At 57.0% G+C, this 20987-nt stretch overlaps 6 protein-coding genes across 6 annotated transcripts; 3 read left to right on the top strand and 3 right to left on the bottom strand.

Moving 5' to 3' along the window:
- Positions 1 to 168: 168 nt before the first annotated feature.
- On the top strand, positions 169 to 1201 carry MKK02DRAFT_40112 (flavoprotein; the record flags this gene model as incomplete). Its single annotated transcript, XM_053090958.1, has 6 exons — positions 169 to 342; positions 425 to 628; positions 673 to 738; positions 845 to 1019; positions 1067 to 1127; positions 1174 to 1201. The coding sequence occupies 6 exons, from the start codon at positions 169 to 171 to the stop codon at positions 1199 to 1201; spliced, it is 708 nt and encodes a 235-aa protein (XP_052949563.1).
- A 704-nt stretch (positions 1202 to 1905) lies between these two features.
- MKK02DRAFT_35140 (ras small monomeric GTPase) lies at positions 1906 to 3071 on the bottom strand (the record flags this gene model as incomplete). The annotated part of the gene is made up of 9 exons (XM_053089093.1): positions 1906 to 2034; positions 2078 to 2196; positions 2246 to 2327; positions 2383 to 2465; positions 2518 to 2631; positions 2686 to 2702; positions 2823 to 2859; positions 2943 to 2988; positions 3063 to 3071. The coding sequence occupies 9 exons, from the start codon at positions 3069 to 3071 to the stop codon at positions 1906 to 1908; spliced, it is 636 nt and encodes a 211-aa protein (XP_052949562.1).
- Positions 3072 to 3541: 470 nt separating this feature from the next.
- On the bottom strand, positions 3542 to 6836 carry MKK02DRAFT_40110 (uncharacterized protein; the record flags this gene model as incomplete). The annotated part of the gene is made up of 13 exons (XM_053090957.1): positions 3542 to 3668; positions 3723 to 3790; positions 3839 to 3960; positions 4031 to 4093; positions 4129 to 4426; positions 4461 to 4587; positions 4623 to 5015; positions 5061 to 5115; positions 5149 to 5222; positions 5272 to 6363; positions 6410 to 6619; positions 6685 to 6704; positions 6762 to 6836. The coding sequence occupies 13 exons, from the start codon at positions 6834 to 6836 to the stop codon at positions 3542 to 3544; spliced, it is 2724 nt and encodes a 907-aa protein (XP_052949561.1).
- Positions 6837 to 7099: 263 nt separating this feature from the next.
- Positions 7100 to 9733, bottom strand: MKK02DRAFT_19466 (uncharacterized protein; the record flags this gene model as incomplete). The annotated part of the gene is made up of 13 exons (XM_053086099.1): positions 7100 to 7159; positions 7211 to 7474; positions 7507 to 7592; positions 7643 to 7721; positions 7769 to 7827; positions 7873 to 7978; positions 8030 to 8411; positions 8461 to 8683; positions 8731 to 8966; positions 9009 to 9165; positions 9213 to 9407; positions 9451 to 9512; positions 9555 to 9733. 13 exons carry the CDS (start codon positions 9731 to 9733, stop codon positions 7100 to 7102), a joined length of 2088 nt encoding a protein of 695 aa, XP_052949560.1.
- A 245-nt stretch (positions 9734 to 9978) lies between these two features.
- MKK02DRAFT_40108 (uncharacterized protein) lies at positions 9979 to 11334 on the top strand (the record flags this gene model as incomplete). Its single annotated transcript, XM_053090956.1, has 6 exons — positions 9979 to 10211; positions 10269 to 10449; positions 10641 to 10715; positions 10768 to 10845; positions 10897 to 11036; positions 11085 to 11334. The coding sequence occupies 6 exons, from the start codon at positions 9979 to 9981 to the stop codon at positions 11332 to 11334; spliced, it is 957 nt and encodes a 318-aa protein (XP_052949559.1).
- A 331-nt stretch (positions 11335 to 11665) lies between these two features.
- MKK02DRAFT_29763 (uncharacterized protein) lies at positions 11666 to 20603 on the top strand (the record flags this gene model as incomplete). Its single annotated transcript, XM_053087900.1, has 10 exons — positions 11666 to 11789; positions 11839 to 12385; positions 12574 to 12646; positions 13030 to 13520; positions 13592 to 13746; positions 13768 to 13785; positions 13826 to 15508; positions 15556 to 20258; positions 20307 to 20442; positions 20491 to 20603. The coding sequence occupies 10 exons, from the start codon at positions 11666 to 11668 to the stop codon at positions 20601 to 20603; spliced, it is 8043 nt and encodes a 2680-aa protein (XP_052949558.1).
- Between the last annotated feature and the right edge of the window lie 384 nt (positions 20604 to 20987).

Genomic DNA, 20987 nt, shown 5'->3' with positions numbered 1-20987 from the left:
GCAGTCTGACATGGGATCTTCTAGTGTATGATCCGGTTATGTGATTTCGGTGAAGTCCGGATGATATACCGGATATCCGGGCTTTATTGACGGCGCAAGTCCGAACACAGCTCCGACATCAGACTGACCGGTGAATCATATATCATATCCCAACGACGAGGCACAGGCATGAACACCCCCAACGCTCAGGCTGGCCCTTCGCGCCGAACGAAGCCTACGCTGCCATTCATATCAGCCCAACATCGCCCACCGCACAATGACGGCAAGTTCCGAGTCGTGATCGTCTCGACCGGAAGCGTGGCCAGCGTCAAGATACCTGAAATAGTTGGAGCCCTGAGCAGAGTGCGTCTTTGACCTCCTTTGACATACTACTCCAGCCGATACAGATGAGATGTATGTCAGGATGAGTCGGCTGACACATCAGATACCTGAGATTGAAATGCAGATTGTAGCGACGCAAGCGAGCTTGCATTTCTATGATCAAGCAAAGGTGGACGCGGCTGTACAGGCGGAGGCTGCAGGCCAGGTGAACTCCAACGACCAATCTATCATGGCTGTGGATGGCGATGTCGGTCCGTCATCTGGGGGCGTTGGAGTCAGGGTATGGAAAGACGAGGACGAGTGGTCGGTATGTCCACCCTTCGATCATCCTTGAGCTTTGCTGAGAGACAGGACTGGAAGCAGATTGGAGATCCCATCTTGCATATCGAGCTGAGGAGATGGGCCGACCTCGTCGTCGTCGCTCCTTGCTCCGCAGATTTTCTCGCCAAGCTCGCTGCGGGCTTCTCTGACAACCTTGCTGCACGTTCACCTTTTTCCTGCTACGGCTGTGCTGAAATCCCAGCTATCAATGATGAGAGCTCTCATGCCGGACGTACCGGTCATCATCTGTCCGGCGATGAACACACACATGTATCAACACCCGCTGACCGCCGACCACCTCAAGACTGTGCAGGAGAAGCTGAAGTATATGGTCAGCGGGCCACAAGGAGCGGGCGTCCTAGCTTGTGGTGATGAAGGTGAGTGACCTAGCGCTGTTGGACAGTGGTTGAGCTGAATGAGGCAGGACCAGGCAAGATGACGGACTGGCGAGACATCGTAACGATGGTCGAGAACTACGGCGCCATGTACATAAGGAACCATCAACCCGCTCCGGCATCCTGGACGTCGCAGCCCATACCCGGACGACCGCCAGCGCTAAATATTCTCTCAGCGACGTCCAAAGCCACCGCTCAGCCTCAGCCACAGTCTCAGGCTGATGCGCCTCGTCCGCCGACACCTCCAACTCCACTTCGTCCATCACATGCGCAGCTCTTATCGTCTGAATCGTCGCACTCGGACTCACAGTCTAGGTCGGACCCCCAAGCCGAAGCTCCTCGTCATTTCACGTCAACAATGCCAACTGATCACTCTCTCGGGTGAGCACTCACTTGTGCACTCGACGTACATCAAACAGTTGTGCTCATGTGAGAGGTATGGAGCAGGTATATATCCTCAGGCCGGCATCCCAAATGAAGCGCAAGGCAAGACCTCAGAGTCACCTGCGGCAAAGGACTTCCGGAACGTGACAAATGCGTATGGTGGAGGTGGGCTTTCACCTGATATGCCGTTGATGCCGGCCGCAGCTGATGCGCATGTAGATGGGTTGGTGTGGAAAACAAGGTGGTGGGCAACATAAGCTAGGCATGTCGGGATCTGCTTGTGGATCCATCATGCACGCCCTGGTATAGTCATAATAGATCACATCGTCATTACTCAAGTAAATCGTCTACAAGATACTTACCCAAAATTAGAGACTAAGAACAGCTATACGCGGTGCAAGATCATCCAAGATACCCCAGCACCTCATGCCCCTGTCCAAACCACCATGTACTGTCCGTATGCCCGTCCGAAGCACACGCCGACTCAAAGGATAACACAGCTGCCGCAGCATCCCTTATCGACGTGGTCGTCTGCCTGCGCGGCGGGTCTGCCGCCAGAACCGCTGGGCTGGGACTTGCCGGGCGCCAGAGGTGCTTGAGGGGGTCCGGATTCCTGACCGTCAGCGAGTTTTCAAGCTTGTTGGAGCAGAGCGCACCTTCTGATACCGCCTGATAGCCCTGACAACAGCAATGAACGCCTCATCTACGTTGACCCGCTGCTTGGCGGATGTCTCGATACACTGCGCATTGAAGCGTTTGGCCAAGTCCCGGCCCTCTGTTACTGGTCAGCCATTGCCGCAGAAATACAGGCTGCTGAAACTCACCGTGAGGCTGTACCTGACGCTCATACTCCAAATCGCACTTGTTGGCGACAACAACAACGGGGAAGTAATCCTTGTCCTTGACCTGCGCAGGTAAGTCATTGTATTTAATCGCAAGACATCGGGTAGAATAAACGTACACGGAGGATTTGCTGGTGGAAAGTCGATACTTCCTCGAAACTGCTTCTAGAAGTTATCGAGTAGACCAAGAGGAATCCCTCGCCTTTGTTGTCAGCCTCTGCCACTGGGACGGGCATACAGTTGGGATTACTCACCAGTCCGCATATACTGCTCCCTCATGGCGCCATACTCCTCCTGTCCGGCTGTGTCCAGAACATCCAGCAGTGCGACCTCCTCGTCGATGATGCACTGCTTCCGGTATGAATCCTCTGACTGATCAGCTCGAGTCTTCCAACAAGATATCGGGCGCGGTCAGAGCTCACCAATAGTCGGGTCATATCTGAATCGAAGTCAGCTATGATCCTGTACGTCCAGCATCGCTCGAGCTCACTCGTCAACGAACTATGGCATCAGCTTTCGCACCATCTATCATCAAGCTTGGGGGCGACTCACATGAGACTGGATGAACTGAATCGTCAAAGCAGACTTCCCGACACCTGATACCATCAGCACCTCTTCACCTTCCTGTCCTAGCGCTATCGCCAAAGGACGTCCCGTCGCCAAGCGCAGAGAGACATACCACCACCGCCGACCACGACGAGCTTGTACTCTCTGAGAAACTGGCCCTGCAGCGCATCAGCGTCCGTCACGTCCTGGATAGTCGACATTGTATGGACACAACAAAAAGCATAGAACTCACCTTGGACATGTTGATAGCTTTATGGGAGAGCTTGTGAGACAAGGAGAAGGTCTCAGATGCAATGTTTCGGAGAATGGGCCGAAGCGTGAAGCGGGGACGCGGCTGCTTTTGACGCGGATGGGCGGTCTATATGCGGGCTGTACAAGAGGAAGGAGCTCAATAAGGCACTGCCTGAAGCTACTACAGAGATAGATGAAGATATGAGATAGATGAAAGTGGATGCATGGGCGCAGTCAAGTCAAGCTCTGACTAGCTCAGGCACGCACACAAAAGGCGGTCAAAGCGGAGTATTAGCGGAACCAAATACCCCACCATTACAATTAGGGAATGATTACAAATAGAGTATAGGTAGAGTAGCGACAGCATAAGTATTGATAGTATCCATGCATTACAATACTTGACTGCGTTCACTCCAGCCTCTCATGTGGAGACACATGATCAGGGTGTAGGGGTACCGATGTGTCGTACGCTCTTTACGATCATTCTCCAAGTTTCCGCTTGGCTGCCCATCGTTTCTTGTAGGCACTGGTGCCCCCTGCGGCGGTCGGGAACGAGCTGTGCAACCACGACATGGTACTGTTATACTGCCAGTCATGGCCGAAGAATCTGAGCCATGAGCAGGATCCAGAGGAGAATCTAGCTGAGTAGGACAGCACTTACCCGGCACCGTGTAGACCCCCAGCACCTTTCCACTGCATCTCAGGGGACACGACGGCCCAGTCCGGTACCTGCTTCGTCAACTCATCGGCCTTACATGTACTGGTGACTGCACTGACCATCACACCTGTCCGGATGGGGAAGAGCCTGGCAGCAAGCTCAGTGCCTAGGTCGTCGTTACCAGCGATAATAGCGGCCAAGCCCAAAGTTCGACAAGGATGCGGATGCAGAGCGATGACGCCTAATGTGTCAGCTAAACTCGAATGAAACCTCTGCGGCTTTCGGAACTGAGTGGACTTAGGGACGCTTACCTGTACCGTCCCCTCTGATCATTTTGCCATCCACAGCAAGAGCATCGGCCAGGGGAAACGATACTGCATATTAGCCGCGAGACCTTACTTTGGCTTACCTGGTATCCGAGCTTGTCCAACCATCCAGTCAACGACTTCATTGTCCTCGGGTCTGCCTAGACAGATCAGGCTGCCCGCTATACGCCCTTCCGCTAATCGGTCCCTCCCTTCCTTGTCGTCAATAACCTCGCAGTCTATCCGGTGATAGACAAGGAGGTCATGCGCCAGGCGAAGCGCGAGATGCTTCAGGTGAGGAGTTGCGCCGTGGACGAGAGTGATGACTGCGTCTGTGGCTAGGAGACGGATCATAGGCCCATACGCTCTCGAGGGCAGCTCCGGGACATCTACCTGTTCGACCTAGTTGTTAGCTCACTGGGAACTTGACACTTACATCCCAGTGGTCTTCCCGAAGCGTGGCAGAGTAGTTGTTGCCCCCGCTTTTGTAGGCAAATTTGCGCACATTCGACATTCCTTCGACGTATGGAGGAGAGAGGCCACGGCGACTCATTCTCGCCAATCTATTATCAGCCCAGGGTACTTTGACTGCACATACCTTCCAGGCGTCTCGAGCTCCAGAATGCGCGTCCCATCCCGTCCACCACATTCGAGCGGATTTGCACAACTCAGAGTCTTGAATTCTGGTGACCGCTTGTGTGACATCTGATCCATCCACGCAATCACCTTTGGCTGCTTGAAGATGTCGCCCCAGTAGTGCCCGCGCTTCGGTACCTCGAGGTAAGTGAGGTTCTCCTCGCTGCCCGCCCAGGCAGCTACAGCAGCCAAGTGGGCACGGGAATGACGAGGCGCGACATTGTCGTCATCGGCACCGTGGATTGCCAAGATTGGGATGCCGACCAGATTCGAGGCGTGGAGGTCGTTATCGTACGGTGTGAGGGAGGAGCGGAGAATACCCATAAGCGAAGGGTCGGCGAAGTGATTTGATATCCTACGAGATCAGCTGAGATACGAATCAACTAACCGGACAACATACTGCTCGGTATATGGGACGTAATCGTGTATGGTCAGCCAGCCAGCTGCTGCGATGACTGCTATCAGCTAGAGCCTGTGGAGGAACTTACGTCCGACGATACGGTCTGGATACCTTGCCGCTGAATGCCAGGCTCCTTGTCCGCCATTCGAATGGCCGATCAGGCTGTACCATTAGCTGGAGGAGACCGGGTCCTAGGCTAGCAGCAGCTCACAGCGTCTTTTCGGATACCAGATATCCCAGCTTGGCCGCCAGTACTGGCAGGACGTCCCTCGCCGCCCATGCATCTGCCATACTCCCACCATGCCAGTCTTCTCCCCATTCATTCCTGCCAGTCGGCAAGACCGCCCATCCCCCATCTCGTTCCGGAATCACGCTCATCCACTCCGCATTGCCCGCGTCAACGCCAGCACCGTGCAGCGCGAGAATAACCGGAGGAAGAGAGAGGTTGCTCTCCGCGTCGGAAATTGGGCGATGTATGATGATGGTAGCGTACGAGACCGAGGCTGGGGAACCAGATAAGGAGCTCGAAGGCGAGGCGAAGGTGATCCTGCACCGGCCACCGGGTAGCTGGGAATTGCGATGGAATATGGGGATAATCCAGGAGAGGCTGTGTCGCTTGCCGTCCTCTTCAACCTGTAGTCTGACGAGACAATTAATGGTTTCAAATTTGATTGGAGCCGTCTGTCGGACCCGCATAGCGATGGAGCGTGTCTGCCCAGCGCTGAGACAGGGATTCCCAACGAGATCCAGGGCTAGGCCGCCTATGGGGTGCAGTGAGCACGAGATGACTCTGACGTCCGCGGGCCCCGCCCGGATCGGCAAGGATAGCCAGTCTCCCATAAGCCATCCATCCATTGCGTCCGGTACCACTGCGTTTCCCGACAGCGACACCGCGGATCGTCCTGCTACCTCCGCCTGCACTTTCATGCGGATGACGGGTCCCCGATTAGGCTTGTCGGCGGATTTTGGATCGCCAAAAAGCCGCACCTCGTAGTTCGCGCGGACGAGGAGAGTGTACATCCCGGGACGGAGGGAGACCGTTCTCGCCAAAGTGGATGTGTTCCCTGACGCCTGTTTCCCGGATGGGGTGGACGCAAAGTTGTAGACGTCTCCATTATACCATCGCGTGGGGACCTCCGGCGGGCTGTGGATGGGGATGAAGGCGTACTCGGTGCCTTGGATCACGTCGATCAGGATGGGCGTTACTGGGTTCTCCGCTTCGAGGGGGATCTCGATAGTCGTACGGAGAAGGACTTGGTATTGGAGTGATGCCCAGCCATGGTCGGCGCGGAGCTGGTCCCAGCTGCAAGTTCAGTCAACGCCCACTGGAGTCAGAAATCTTGACCTACCGTATATCAGAGTAAGATACTTCCAGCCATCCATCATCATTCGCCTTGAACCTCTTCCAGCCCACTCGGCCACCCTCTCCTAGCTCGCTCATCCACGTCTCCTTCCCGTCATAAGGCCGCCGAGCAAAGTCGACATCCGGGTCGTTTGGGAACGTTTGAGAGGGGAATGCGTGTAGGGGTGTTGCTAGAAATGGGTGCTCCCGCATACCACTATTCGATGTCAGCTCCAGTACCAGCGGTGAGATACCCTGCAGCTAACAGGCCCGTCAGCTCACCTAGGGAAGGGTCCGACTGCCTGGAGTTGTCAGCTTAGGCCAGTTGAAGTCCGAAGGGGAAAGGAGACGGGACGTACATCCCACAGACGGCCTACGATGACCGTACCCCCTGGACGTTCGTCCATCTCGTCGTCAGATCCGTAGGTGTGCATGGACTGATGATACGACCTGTTGCTGCTATGCTGCGAACCTTGCTGCGAACGGCAGAGTCAAGATGAGATAGAGTAGATGGATCTGGGTGGTGGAGGCAGTCCGTGTGCTGGCATGGAGATTTAGAGCCAAATAGGCCAAGCTGGGCAAGCTGGACGTGACTCGTAAGCAGAGGCATCGATAGCTCGCGCCACTGTCGGCGTGCTTAGGCGACTGATATGTAGCTCAAGAAAGCCAGAAATCAACATATCCCCCTTTGAAACTCCTACAAGGCCTGAAAGTTGATAGCGTGAAGCGCCCGTCTCCGTTCCTTCTCATCCTCTTTCTGATCTCATTAGCTGATAGCCACCATATATGCTGATCGTAGCATGCTCACCTTCTCCTGCTCATTCAATCCCAAAACGATCCCGGCCAAGATGATGACCGTCCCAAGAACAGCCGCCGCGACATATGGCACCCAATCTCCCGGTTGCAGGTACAACTCCGTCCTCCATTCCTCTGGCCGGTTTTGCGGATCCTTGTCCGTCGCTGCTATCCCGGAAGCTGGATATGGCGGAGTGATGATGAGTTGTGAGTTCGGGATGATGGCCTCGAGATCTGTGGTGTTGCCGGTATTGAGAGACACCCCGACGGAAAGACGCTATGATCAGCTGTGATGAGCGCTTAGCTCACCTCGATGTAGTTGTTGGTCCTTCCCAGCCCGATATAGGAGTATGGCAGATCGAGGGCTTGATAGGTAGACTGCGGGAGCTGACCAACTGCACGGTCAGCACAGTCCCGAGGACACTGATTTGTCAAGGAGACTTACCTGTCTGTGCCTGTCTTCTGCCCAGAGTATCGAGGACGGTGAACTTGTAGGTTGCGCCCGCGTAGCTCGCGCCGGATGGCTAATAATCAGCACCTCTTCAATGATCCGCCAGGCGGAAGAGCGTACGCTGTACTTTGAACCCCCGGAGCTTGGTATACAATCCCCATCACAAGCACCGTTCAGGACTGGCGATCAGTATAAAGCACAACGCGCAACTGAAGATAGCTCACCTTGACCTTTGAGAAAGAACGCATCATGGTAGAAGTTGTTCTGCACAAAGCTGACTTTTCCAGCGCCTTGAGCTCCAGACCTTTGCAGTAGAATATCGAGAGATCCCTGATTATCAGCTCAAGCTACACGGACAGGCAAGAATTTGATCACACTCACGTCATCGTCGATATCTATCCAGCTCGCCCCAGTGACATCCCAGATCTCCTCCATGGCTTCCCAGCCCTTCCCCTGTCCAAGTGCAAATGTACGTTCTTGTCCTCCAGCGTCGCATCCGGCTAGCCTTCGCCCGCACGGCACGTTCCGCAGTATCCGCGCCTGGCTCCCTTCTTTCAAGCCGAGTATGCCGCTAGACGTTTTGGGTTTGGAATCGACCACCGTGAAGATGAGGTCTGGATAGCCGTCCACGTTGTAGTCGCCCGGACGGAGTGGAAGAGTTAGATGAGGTTGGGAAGGAGGATGGAGGAGTAGAAAGACATCCCTGCCGAAGATAGATGAGAGGGTAGCGGTGTACGATGTCTTCAGTGTCAGCTGAAAGACACTTGGTGCAGGCTAGACCTCGCCCACTCACTAATGTTGACCCAGGAAACGAGGTTGCGTCGAGGGTAAAGGTGAATTTTGGGTCTGCTGTACATAGCGCTCCCCAACCTCGACACTTCAGACTGCCATCTGAGCCCCTGGAAGAGGTCTCCGACGAGCATACAGGGATTTGGCGGTTGTAGGCGATATTGATGGAGCAGTCTGTGCCTTGGCCGGTGGAGCTGGAGACCTTTGAACAAGTCGGAAAGATGATATCGATCGTCCCATCGCGGTCTGGATGTCAGCCAGGCATAGAGTCTGACAAGGCAGATCTAACTCACTCATATCAGCGAAAGTAAGCGGTCCGGCGCCTTTGGGCAGATCATAGGTCTGCGCAAGCTGATATCCCTTATCGCCTTTGTTGATCCAGATCTGGATGCTTTGTCCGGCAGACTTCGACTTTGAGCAATGTAGCACAAGATCAGGAAGGCAGTCTCCGTCGAGATCGATGAAAGCACTGGAATGGGGATTGGCGAGGACGCAAGCCTGCTCCGGTCGGTCGAGCGGTGCAGTGGACCTGCCATGAGCACAGTGCTTAGACATTGATGCTGGAACTCACATCTTCAGTCCCGTTCCGTCATTCTGCCAGCTGACTAGTTTAGCTGCTGCGCTAGCGTCCGCATGGGTGAAGCCAAGTAGAGAGGGTCGCAAAGACCCGTTCGCATCGAAGACCAAGGGCTGTTGAGCAGTCGACGCCGGGACCGTCCATTTTTCGCCTCCACAATCAGCAGAGGCAACCTTGGCTGAGGGGTTCGCAAAATACCAAAGGTTCCGCCCTCAGCGCCCAAGATGACGTCCATCCCTAGCGTGTCTGACGCCCCTCCCCACCACCCGTTCTTCTCCCCTCCAAACATGAGGAGGACGTCGAGCCGCCCATCCTGATTAAAGTCCGCCGGGAGGACATTCACGATGGGCGACGACGCCGTGTAGTTATGTGAGGGTGAATATCGGAACAGATCTTTGGTTGTGAGCTCATTCTCCTCGACCGGCGAGATACGCACCTCGGTTCCAAAGATAGATCTGCAGCACTTTCGAATCAGACGAGATCACGAAGAGATCCGCACTATCATTAGAGATACCAGCTGCATAGTAGCGACGTACTCACTTCTTGTCCCCGTTCCAGTCACCCACAGCTACGACCCGGCCATCCACCCCTTCAAATCCTAGCTGTCCGGCGTCTATCAACGCCTCTGCTGAGAAGCGCTTCTGCTGAAAGGGCCATATTGCCTTAGCGAATGGCAGCAGTAGTAATGCCAGCGACGCTGAGCGAGCCGGTATGATCATTCGGGGGACATGAGAGTCACAGGATGTAAGAGGAGATAGCTTGCGCGGATGCAAGAGAGTCGTCGAGGAATGAGGGGCTTGGGTAATTACGGCATCTCGCCGCTGCAGGTCACCAGATGCACAGCTGCAGATCACACACCGACGTCGAAAGTCTTCTTCTTCGTTTCCACTGACAGTCCACATCCAGCGCCTTCACAGACACGACGGATCCGCTAGTAGTTTCTATGACACCCTGAGACTTCGACATGCTGGTCTCGACAATTCTCGGGTTGGTTCTGGCGCGACTGGCGTTGGCGAGTTCGGCCCAGCCGGTCGAATGCCCCATCGTGGAGTCGTGCTCTTCCGAAGCGAGCCCTGCCAACCTCGACCCATGTTGCGTTCCCAAACCGGGAGGTCTCTTTGTCTTCCGACAAAGACTGCAGCTGGACGAAGCGGATGACCTCGGAAATTGGGGGATAGATGGGATAGACGTGTTGGGGTGAGTATCCGCCAAATGCTGCACCTTGGTTACCTGTCCGGCACAGCTGAAGAGCAGATGCGACACCCTGAAACCCATCACTACGAGTTGGTCATCCCCAAGATATAGTCATGAGGAGATCTCGTCCCTCTGTCTGAAGTCACCTCTCTTCGGCGGAGAGTCTGGTTATACCAAGGCCGAGAAGGAATGGGCAATCACAGAAACCGGCGAGGGCGTGGAGGAGCTCTGGGCAAGAGCTGTAGGTCTAGACTCGCTGATGCCTCGACTTCAGCTCAGGTGACCAGTGGAGTTCATCAGGTCGACATATCAGCACACTCAGCCCAATGTGCACAGAAGATGACGGCGCATCGGGAGTGAGTCTGCCCTGTTCATCCGTTCCAACCCCTGCTGCCAACTCCGACTTGTGCGGTACATAGCTCATATCTCCAGGTTCCAGCTTTCTTTGACGTTCTTCACCAGCTGAAGGCTCGCTTCCCAGTGTCAAAGCTCCTGGCAGACGCCGATGTAAGCTTTCCCGCTTCGCCCGGTCGTGACCGAGTTCCGAGCTGAATGACAGATAACCCCATCGTCCGACACTACCTATTCTCTATCCGAAATTGAGGCCGCTTTGTCAGCAGTCAACCAGACTGTGATAGTGAGCTTCCTAATCACGACCAGTGAACCTGAGCACGAAGCTGACTGGCAGGTGACCTGTATAGACGGAGCGATATCGCTAGCTGCATGGCCATTCACCGTCAAGGGCAAATTCCAAAGCGGGGACATCATACCCTTCTCCGAACTCCCGGCGGGTATGACCGGCTCTAATTGTCCGAAAGAGGGCATCAAGTAAGTCAGCTAGACCGAACACCTCGGGCCCATTTGCTGATCTGGCAGGTACCCCTCGTCGGTCCACGCACCTCCGCCCAAACCAAGCGCGAAATGGGACCCGATCTTCCGACCACAACCTCGAGCGATTCGGAAATCACATGATGAGTCGAAGCTGTACCATCCGCCTTCTTCCGATGAAGACGGATCGAGTGGTTCTCGCGATCCACTTAAGTTGGGCTTCTTCAAGGGGAAGGACCAGACTCGGGAGGAACAGGAGGATCGATACGGGAGGCAATTCTCCCGGGATGAGCTGTGACAGAGGGTGCGCAAAGTTGACTAAGTAGCGCTAGGATGAAACATCATGTATATAGAGCCGTAGGCATACTATCCGCCTCTGCAATACACGGCACGCAGATGTTCGAGCCCATGAGCACTGCAGTCCCTGCTGAGGGAGAAATCCGCATACCTCATGCGCACGGACATCGGCGTTTCAAATAAGCGGAGGCGTTTCAAGATTTTCGGAGACAAAAGGAACCGGAAGAGGAAGTGGAGGCCTGACTAGCGCGGTTGTTATCCACGTTCAGTCTTCCGAATGTTGTTCTATTGCACATAGCCTCAGACCTCATCTACTGCTAGCACACGATACCATGTCCAGCAATCTTCCCGCAAAGGGTCAGAAACGACCAGCGTCGACGATACTAGACGGAGCATCTGAGGTCATTCAGAAGAAAACTCCGCCTCGGCTTCGAGCTACAAACGGCGAAGCATACGGTCAGTGTCTTCTTGTGGATACTCCTTCATGGGCCAGCTGATCCAGCAGCTGGACCTCCGTCGCCGCCTCTCTCTGTCGCATCTGCGTCCAGCCCAACTCCGCCCACGAATCCCACCTTCAGCTTCGGGGATGCTGTGGGTCCACCTAAATCCCTCACGACTTTCCCTGGGCCGCCGCCACCTCCACTAGTGTCCAAAATTCCCGCTCACAGTCTCCCTACTGTGTACTTTCCCCTTCCTCGACCTACACCTCCACCATTTGTGCTAGACGGGGGTCCCGCCTCCACAGGTTTGGGACCGGCACCACCCCGTCCGCCATTGCTTCCCTCTTCTAGGGAGATTGCTCTTCACGGCAAGGTGGAAGAATTGGAAGCGAGCCTGGTCGTCGCAAGAGAGGAGAGGAAGCAATACAAGGAGCACAACCTGACCTTGAAGAACCGAGAACAGAAGTGGAAGGCGGAGCGGGAATTGTTGAGAGGGAGCCTGAGGGACAAGGAGAGACTGCTAGACTATCAGCGGATAGAGATGAAGGAGCTGGAGGCGCAGATCCAGGAGGCGCACGCTGTGAAGGAGGAGCGAGATGCACTGAAGCTTCGGTGTGCGCAGCTCGAGTCGCGGATGAAGGAGCTTTGCGCGGATAAGTACAGAAAGGAAGGCTGAACGGTCGCCGAGTTGATCTCGGACGAAGCAGCGGGTAAGCTTGTCGTCACTCATCCCTGCAACGCGGTGACTGTACGATGTAGCCATGTCAGTAGGCAACACATGGCATCCTGCTGACGATCAGATCTGGCGCACTGGGATGTATTGTTTTCGGTTGTAGATTTTATAGCGCATTGTACCTGATTCCAGCCGGCGATGTCTGTGCATAGATGGGAGCTTCCTCGGGCGCCGGTAACATGCGCAGCAGTGCGAAGTGTGCTTGCAGAAGGTCAGAGCTGGTCACTTGCTGCAGGCCATGCCACAGCCAGCTTTCCAACGCCACATTCCTCAGCATGACCGCATGACTCATCTCTTGTACGTAATCGCCTCCGACTGCAGTCGCGTCAAAATTGGTCAAGTTGAGCGGAGTGCAGCTGTCACACAACACTCCCATCTCACACTCATAAGCGCCTAGTCGGTCACTACTCGGACTTCCTCTCCAGTCGGCGGCATCCTCCTGGATTTGCTCGCTAGGCGGGGTGCACGGAGGGGAGTCAAGATCTGCGGCGTGGGGTTGATCTACCCGTGATTCTTCGCCGAGATGGTCCCGACACCTACTGCGGATGCCACCCCTTCCGACCCCTCGGAGCATATCCCAGATGCGGTCCCCGCTTTCTCGACCATCGCTGAAGCGGAAGCGTCTCTCTCACTCGGCGCCCCACCGTTCCCTTTAAAACGGAGCAGCCCTAGCTCGGTCGACCCCGTCATCCGACTCGATCAGATCGGTCGGCCTCCCCAGAAAACAACCCAAGCGGGAGGCCGGAAGTCTACCACCCTTGCTGTGGAGCCTGACGAGGGAGAATATGAGGCTATTGAGGGGGACGACTCCTTGAGACCAACGGAAAAGGAGCTGGACGGCTTGTCGGCAGAAGCGCAAAGAGAGTTGTATGGCTCGCGGCAGTCGATGTTCAAGCGAGCTCGGAAGAAGTTGTATGACCAGACGCTGGAAGAGTCTGCCTCTGAGTTGGACGGAGTGACGGCGGATCCACCATCCGAGCTCGTCTCAGCCAGATTGAAACTGGGCCAATCAGGGTACGCGTGTTTCCTACATGTGTCCGTGCTTCTTCAGGCCTCATGTCACCAGAAGCTTAGCTGATCCTCAGTGACGCAGATCTCGCGGCTCCGACGGTAGAGTCAATGACTATATCGCGCTTGCCCACAAGCATAACGGCTGCAAGAACGCCTCGGGCGTCCTCTCCATCATCATCATCACCACCACCACCACCTCCCTCTCAACAAACTCTGGGCGACGGCGGCAGTGCGTCCTCTGATGGCTCAGCATCGGCTTCTACAGCCCGTGAGTATTTCGTATTTGGCCGATGACGCAACGTGCAAAGCTGACGTATCATCAGATCTATCAGACTCTATAGATCCATCATCCTCCCTCCTCACCAATGGACCCCCAACCCTCAGCCATATTCACTCAACAAGCCGCTTCACACCTCGCGCTCTCAAACGGACATGCAGGGAGAGTGTGACAGCTACGGCTTCGTCTTCCAAGCTCTCTCTGCTCGAGTCCTCATCAGATGGGGACGGACCACCTTCCATCCTACATACAGACATCGGGGGCTCCGCCGCTTCCGGTCTCGACTCGCCGATCATGGGCGGTCGCAAACACTCTGACTCGGCGCGCGCGGGTCAGAGTCTACTGCCCGATCAGGGACTGGAAGAGATGCACGGAGGCAGTAAGCGGAGGCGGCTAGATGAGGTGGAGGCGGAGAGCGAGGGGCCCGAAACAAGTTACGAGCAACTTTGGGTCCTGCTGGAGAAGGAGAGGGAGATGACCAGAGTCCTCGAGGCGGAGATCGCTGAGCAAGCCCCGCTTCACCAACGTCCAGTCGATACTGTTGCTCGGCTCGGAAGCACTCAGCCTGCGGACATCAGCAAGGATGTGGAGGACCTGCGCCGCCAACTCCGCATCGCGGGATCGGCGGCCGAGGAGAGGAGGAACGAAGCGGGAGAGCTTGAAATAAAGCTCAAAACGGCCGACTTTGTCAACAAGCTCGCCCGGATGAAAGTCGACGAGGCCAAGAGGACCTCGGCGGTCACTGCGGCGGAAAATGAGATGCTCAAGACGACACTTGACGTCTCCATCTCGGATGCCGCGCGAGAGGCGAAGGACTCCGACTCCCAGGAGATGGAGTTCATTCGCTCGGCTGCGCGCAAGTTGCGGGCACAAAGGGACGATCTGACGAGGGAACTCGCGAGCGAGAGCAACGAGGTGCGCCGACTCAAGGAGGAAGTGCGCCAACACAAGGATATACACGTCGATTTGGTCGGCCAGCGGACGAAACTGTACAAGCAGATCGACATCCTCCAGCAGCAGCTCGACCAGCGGCCGGCCCCGAACGAAGGGGCACTTCTCTTCGCCAAAGCCGAGAACAAACGGCTCCTAGCGGAGGCGGACACGTTTGACAGGACGCTGAACGAGCTTGTGAGCGATTTCAAGAAGGATGAACGCACTCTCCAGAACGAGAAGGCTCATCTCGCTCGTCAGCTCGAGGAATCGAGAGAGAGGGTGGAAACCTCAGACAGGGCTCGGACGGAGGCGGAAACACGAGCAACGGCGGCAGAGGGCAGGGCAAGGCGGGAAGTGGAAGGTTACCGGAGCGAAGCGGTTGAGTTGCGACAGGCGGTCGAGGCGCTGAAGTCGGAGATGCGCGCAGCCGCCGGACATCATGAGCGCCGGAGCGAAGAGGCGCGGCTCAGGGAGGAGCGTTTGGGGACAGCTCTGGTAAGCGCGAAGGAGCGCGCGCGGGCCGCGACGGAAGGCGCAAATCGCGAGATTGATGGATGTCGGGCTGAGCTGGCCGATCTGCGGAACGAGATCGCTGCACTCAACTCTGAGCGAAGGGATCCCACCGCCGAAGCGGCCTGGCGCCCTGCTCTGTTGGGATGGGAAGATCGATCAGAGGGGTCGGCGGGTAGTAGCTTGGGCAGGAGGCTGTCCCATATCGGGTCGAGTTACGGCGGGGAAGCAGACGAGGAAGAGCAGGAGGAGATCGTGCCAAAACTGGAGTGTGAGTCAGGAAGGTCATGAGGCATGAAGTCGTAGCTGACGTCGCAGTGGTCCTGGCGCGATCCGACCCATCGAAGGTCAGCAAATCGCAGCACTACACGTCGCGCGATTCGGCATCCCTCCGCCTAGCTTCTCTGACGCCGGAGCTCAGAGTGTTCGTCACCGACCTCGTCGACCGTCTTCGTAAAAGCGACCAGAAGGTCGATGACCTCTCGGCGGCACTCAGAAAGGCGGCCGACACAAACAAAGATATAGATGCCAACCTGATCACCTCCACCGAGGACAGGGTGACTTCATATCGGCTAGAGGTCGAAAAGGCTGTTGCCGCCAGGCAATCGTCCGAGGCCGAGGTCCGAACCCTCCGCACGGCTCGAGACCAACTCTCGAGTCTCAATGAACGTCTCGTCCGCGAGAAGGCGGATCTCGCGGATCAGCTCTGTAAGATGGAACAACAATACATCTATGAGACCCGGCCCGACGATGCTCTCAGACAGCAACTCGCTGAGGCCCGTAAGCACGTCGCAAAGCTCGTCGAGAACAAGGCGTCCGCATCTCGGTATCAGGCGGATCGCGACAAGGCTCAGGCATATGCCACGCGGTATCTGAGGGAGCGCAACGAAGCCAGGAAGGATCACAAGGCCTTGGACGAGAGGCGCCTGTCCCTGCAGCGGCACTTCGAGGAATTGCAGGGCCAGTTGTCGGGGCTTCGCGCAACAGCCGAGGCGTCTGCTATCGCTGTCAAAGAGGCGAGAGCGGAGGTCACTGCTGTGCGGGAAGAGATAGCGCTCAGTTCGGAGCGCGAGGCGGGCTTGAAGGAGGGACTGGAGGTGCTTCAGTCCACCAATGAGATGCAGGCGGAACTCGTCGACTCCTATCATAAGCGGCAGGTCGGACATCGGTCGACCATCACCCAGCTTGAGACCACCATCAGTGGCCTGGAGGGGAAGCTCGCGGGGCTTCACCGACAATCCGGGGACGACGCTCGGGGTGACCAGGCGTCGGCGATGGAACTGGCTGCTATGCGGGACACGCTCGCCGGCGTCGAGCGCAACCTCGCAGCTACAGAACATCAACGCGACTACGCGGTCACTGCGGCGGCCACGGCAAGGCAGTCTAGCTCCGAAGCTGCGTGGACGATGGCCAAGCAGCAGAAACGGCTCGTGGAAGCGGACACTACCGCTTCGCAGCAGGCAACCAGACTTGATGCCGCCAACGACGAACTGGCCCGGCAGCGGACTTTAGTCGCCAACCTCGAAGCGGAAACTAAGCGGTCGGCGGAACGCATCTCTGAGCTGGATAGCCGCAATTCGGAGCTGCAGAAGCTCAGCGAGGAGGCATCGCAAGCGGCCGAGAGGGGTCGCCAAGTCATGGACACGCTAAGGGCAGAGAAAGCGAATTTGATGGCCGAAGCGGGGGCACGCGAGCGTCAACTTGACGCCCTCACTACCGACCTCACGGCGAGGCAGAACACAATCCATACCCTCGCAGCCAGCGTCTCCCGCTTCAAGGCAGAATTGGACACCGTCAATCAGTCGGACGCACAGCCCGCGGCGTATCTCTCGGACAAGGACGCTCTGCGGAACCAGCTCTACGCGGCGAACGAGCGCCTCACTGGGCATGCGTACGAAGCCGCCGAGGCGGTGAAGAGAGCAGAGGCTGGTGAGTCGCGGGCGGCGGCGGCCGAGGCAAAGCTCGAGGCGGCGGAGGTCAAGGCGGATGCTTTGGACGCCGAACTTGGGGAATTGGCGGCCGACAAATTCGGTCTGTCACAAGACCTTGATCGGGCGCTTTTGGCGGAGAAGAGCTCGGGTGAAGTACAGCAGCAGCTGCAGGCTTCGGTCGACGAGAAGGAGGCAGAATTGCAGTCTGCAAAAGCCCGTATCGGCGCGCTTCAGCAAAGCGTCATCAACCATTCGCTCGAGACTTCCCAGTCCTCGTCACTTGTCAACAAGCTCCGGGAGGATATTGCTCGTCTACTCGGCGAACGCGACACTGCCGTCGCGTCCACTCAAAGCCAAAGAGTCAATGCGCACGAGCTCGAAACTGCCAACGATACCATCCGGAACCTCCAAAAGACGGTCGACGTCCAGACCGGTGACTTGTCTGAGAAGGACTCCCTCGTGGCGTCACTGCGGGCGGACCTCGTCCGGATGCAGGAAGGCGCTCAGCTGTCAGCTGAGACCTGGCAGAAAGGAGCGGAGCGCCAGGCCTCAGACCATGCCGCTAAGATGCAGCTGCTCGAGGCTCGCTTGTCGAATCAAGCAGGGACGGCGGAAACGGCGCAAAAGCGGCTCGGTGCGCTGGTCCTCGAGCTGGGGAAAGCAAGGGCGGAAGTCAAGAAGGGCCAGGCGGATATCGAGGTCTTGAAAGTTGAGCGGGCGCAAGCGGAGAGGATGAGGCTGGAGCTGGAGGTAATGAAGACAGACAAGGCGGAGCTCGTGCGACGGACTGGAATGGCGAATTCACAGCTGGACATACATCGCTCCGCGGCTGATGACGCTCGCTCGGCTCTGGCGACTGTCCAGGCCGATCTCGAGGCCAAAGCTGTCGCTCTTGCAGGGGAGACAGCTAAGGCTGCGTCCCTGCAGTGTGAACTGGATCGTCTCACCACCGAGATCAAGACCGTCATCCTCGCTCGGGACCAAATCTCTGCCAACAAGCAGGCGCTGTCGGACCAGCTCGGTCAACAAGCGGAGCGTATTCGGGCGCAGGATGCGGCGGCCGAGGAGAATGAAACTGCCCTCCAGCGGTTGGTCGCGCGAGCGGGACTTGCCGAGGCGCACGTCAACGCGCGGATGGCGGAGTGCGCGGGGCTGCAAGCCGAGATGGAGACGTCGAAGAAGGAGCACAAGGCGGCGATAGCGGCCGGTACGACAAAGCGGGATGAACTTGTCGAGGCGGCGAGGGTAGGAGAGGAGAGGTTGAGGGGGATGAAGGAGGACAAGGAGCGCTTCGAAGCTGAGCTGGGCGAGCTACGACGAGTTCATGAAGCCGCAGCTACGGCGAGCGCGTCTTCCGCTAGCGAAGCGGAAGAGAAGTTGAAGGGGTTGGAGTCGGCGGTGGAGCGCTCGAAGGCGGAGATGACCAAGCTGCGGGAAGCGCACAAGGTGGCTATGGCGGCTTCGGCGCAGGAGGCGGAGAGTAAGATGAGCCGAATTGGGGGGGAGAAGGACGGTTTGAGTGCGGAACTGAGCATGCTCCGGCGGGTCCATTCCACGGCAACCATCACGATCTCGGGGCAACGTAAGCAGCTTGCCGATGCGGAGAAGCTCGCATTGCAGACCTCGATCGAGTGGAAGGAAGAGAAGGAGAAGCTGGTGGCCACTGAGAGGCAGATCAGGGAGGAGCTTCAGGCCTCGGCGGGAATCATTGCGGACCTAGGACAATCGCTCGCCGCCGGTACCGCGGTGATCACGGCCAAGTTAGCCGAGGTCGACTCGCATGCGGTCGAGATCACCCATCTCAGATCGCAAATTGCCACTGCAGGCCGGGATGCAGAGACTGCGAGGTCGGAGCGTACGGCTCGACAAGCCGAGCTTGACGAGTCAAGGATCACCATCGGTCGGAACCAGTCTACTATCGACGGGCTCAAAGTCGACGTCAAAAATCGGGACGTGAAGCTTCGGACTACGTCGGAGGATCTGCTGGCTGTTAGTGCCACGGCGGCCGTTCGGCTGAAGGAGCTCGAGGTGGTCAAGCTTGACTTAGCCGCGAGGCAAAAGTACATCGGTGCCCTCGAGGAGGGTGACACTCGCCTTCAGTCGGAACTCAACTCGGCCAAACGGTACGCGAATGATGCGGCTGATCAGGCAACGAAAAGGCGCGCCCACGTTCAGAGCTTGGAAGCGAAAGTCCAGCGCCTCGAAAAACAGGCCCAAACGACCGTCGGTCGCGCGGCCGCCACTTCATCGGGGCTTGCAAGCCTGCAGAATGACATTGGAGTGCTGGCGGGAACGAACAAGCTCCTCCAATCGGACCTAGCGGGTATTCGTGCCGAGCTAGACGCCAGCAAACAGTCGGCCAAGACGGCCGAATCGGACGCGGCTGCCTCTCGGAATGGCCTCGCCAAGGCTGCTCTAGAGGTCGTCGAAAAGCAACGCGCAGTCGATACCCTCCAGGCGGAAGTCGCGGGTCTGCAGGCCAAGCTTGACATTGCTGCTCAAACCGTCCAGGAGCAGCAGGTTCGACTTGGCCAGCACGAGGTGCAGGCGGGCAAGTCGTCGACGAATGTGGGGGAAATGCGGACGCAGCTAGCGGACATCATGGCGGAAGGGGAGCAGCTGCGAGAGGAGAAGGCCAGTCTCGCTCAGCAGCTCAAGATGGCGGAGGAGAAGCACGAGGCGGCACTCAAGGCGGAGGTGATCCGTCTCGAAGGGGAGGTCGACAAGACTGTGGTCAAGCTGCGTCATGATCTCGATGCTGCGGCCGTCAAGGAGCACCACCGGCAACAATTGGTCGATACGCTCCGGAAGCAGGTCGAGGCTCTTACCGCCCAAGTCAACTTGCTTCAATCCCAGGCCCAGCAGGCGCTCGCGGACGTCACGATGGCGGAGGAGTCACGTCGGCGGACCGCATCTGCGTCAGCAGCTGAGCTTTCCAAGCTCCGCGCCAAGGCGGAAGATCTCGAGAAGATTCGAGCCGTCCTGCAAGAGGAGCTCGAGGCGATGCGGGTGGCGGAGAAGGAGCGGGCGACAGCTGCTCTTTGCGCCGAGCTGCTCTCTGTCAGTGGGCCTGCAGCCGACGATGCTTCTGTGAGTGCAGCTCGTCAACCACGTGGGGCAAGCGCTGACCCTGATCAGATCGCCAAACAGCTAGCCCAGTCTCAGGCGGAGGCTGCGGACCTTCTGCAGGTGTCGCTGGTGCTGGAGAAAGAGAATGACGATTTGAGGGAGAATCTGGGGAAGCTCCATCGATTCTTGGCGGCAAAGCTAGCTGGTAAGCTGATTCACATCGTCATTGTTCTGAGCTTCGCTCATCATATAGATCAAACCCAGCCGAGCTCTGCCTCAGCTGATGACCCCATACAGCCTCAATCCATGCTACCGGATGACGACCCAGAACACCACGCACCCTCGACGGCAATCACCTCTGCATGATCCAACGACAAGATCGCATCGAGCTCGACTTTCGCTCAGAGGTTCCTCTATGCAGCCACCTCATGTCTTTTCTGTACACGTGCATCCTATACCGGATCTGCTTGTCATATCGTCTTACATGTGAGTTCCTCGCTTTGACCTGTCAAAATATCTACTGATATCTTCAGCAATGTCTTCCCTTGGCTCGTGCTCGGCTCGGTGTGTTGGCGCTTGAGTGATCAGGAAGGGGTGTATGGGCGAGGTCCAGTGGAGCTTGAAGGGAGTTGAAGGAAAGGGCATTTCAGTGGTAGCCGGGAGGAGGATGACGATTGATCAATTAACGAACGTTGTAGCACTAGCTAGGTCTGTAGTATAGTCACTTCCGTTGTACATAGGATTCTCAGT

The sequence above is a fragment of the Dioszegia hungarica genome (genome assembly GCF_025882075.1).
Source record: "Dioszegia hungarica strain PDD-24b-2 chromosome Unknown MKK02contig_2, whole genome shotgun sequence".
NCBI lineage: Eukaryota > Fungi > Basidiomycota > Tremellomycetes > Tremellales > Bulleribasidiaceae > Dioszegia > Dioszegia hungarica.
The sequence above is the reverse complement of the archived record's forward strand: the minus strand, read 5'-3'. Positions and strand labels throughout refer to the sequence as shown.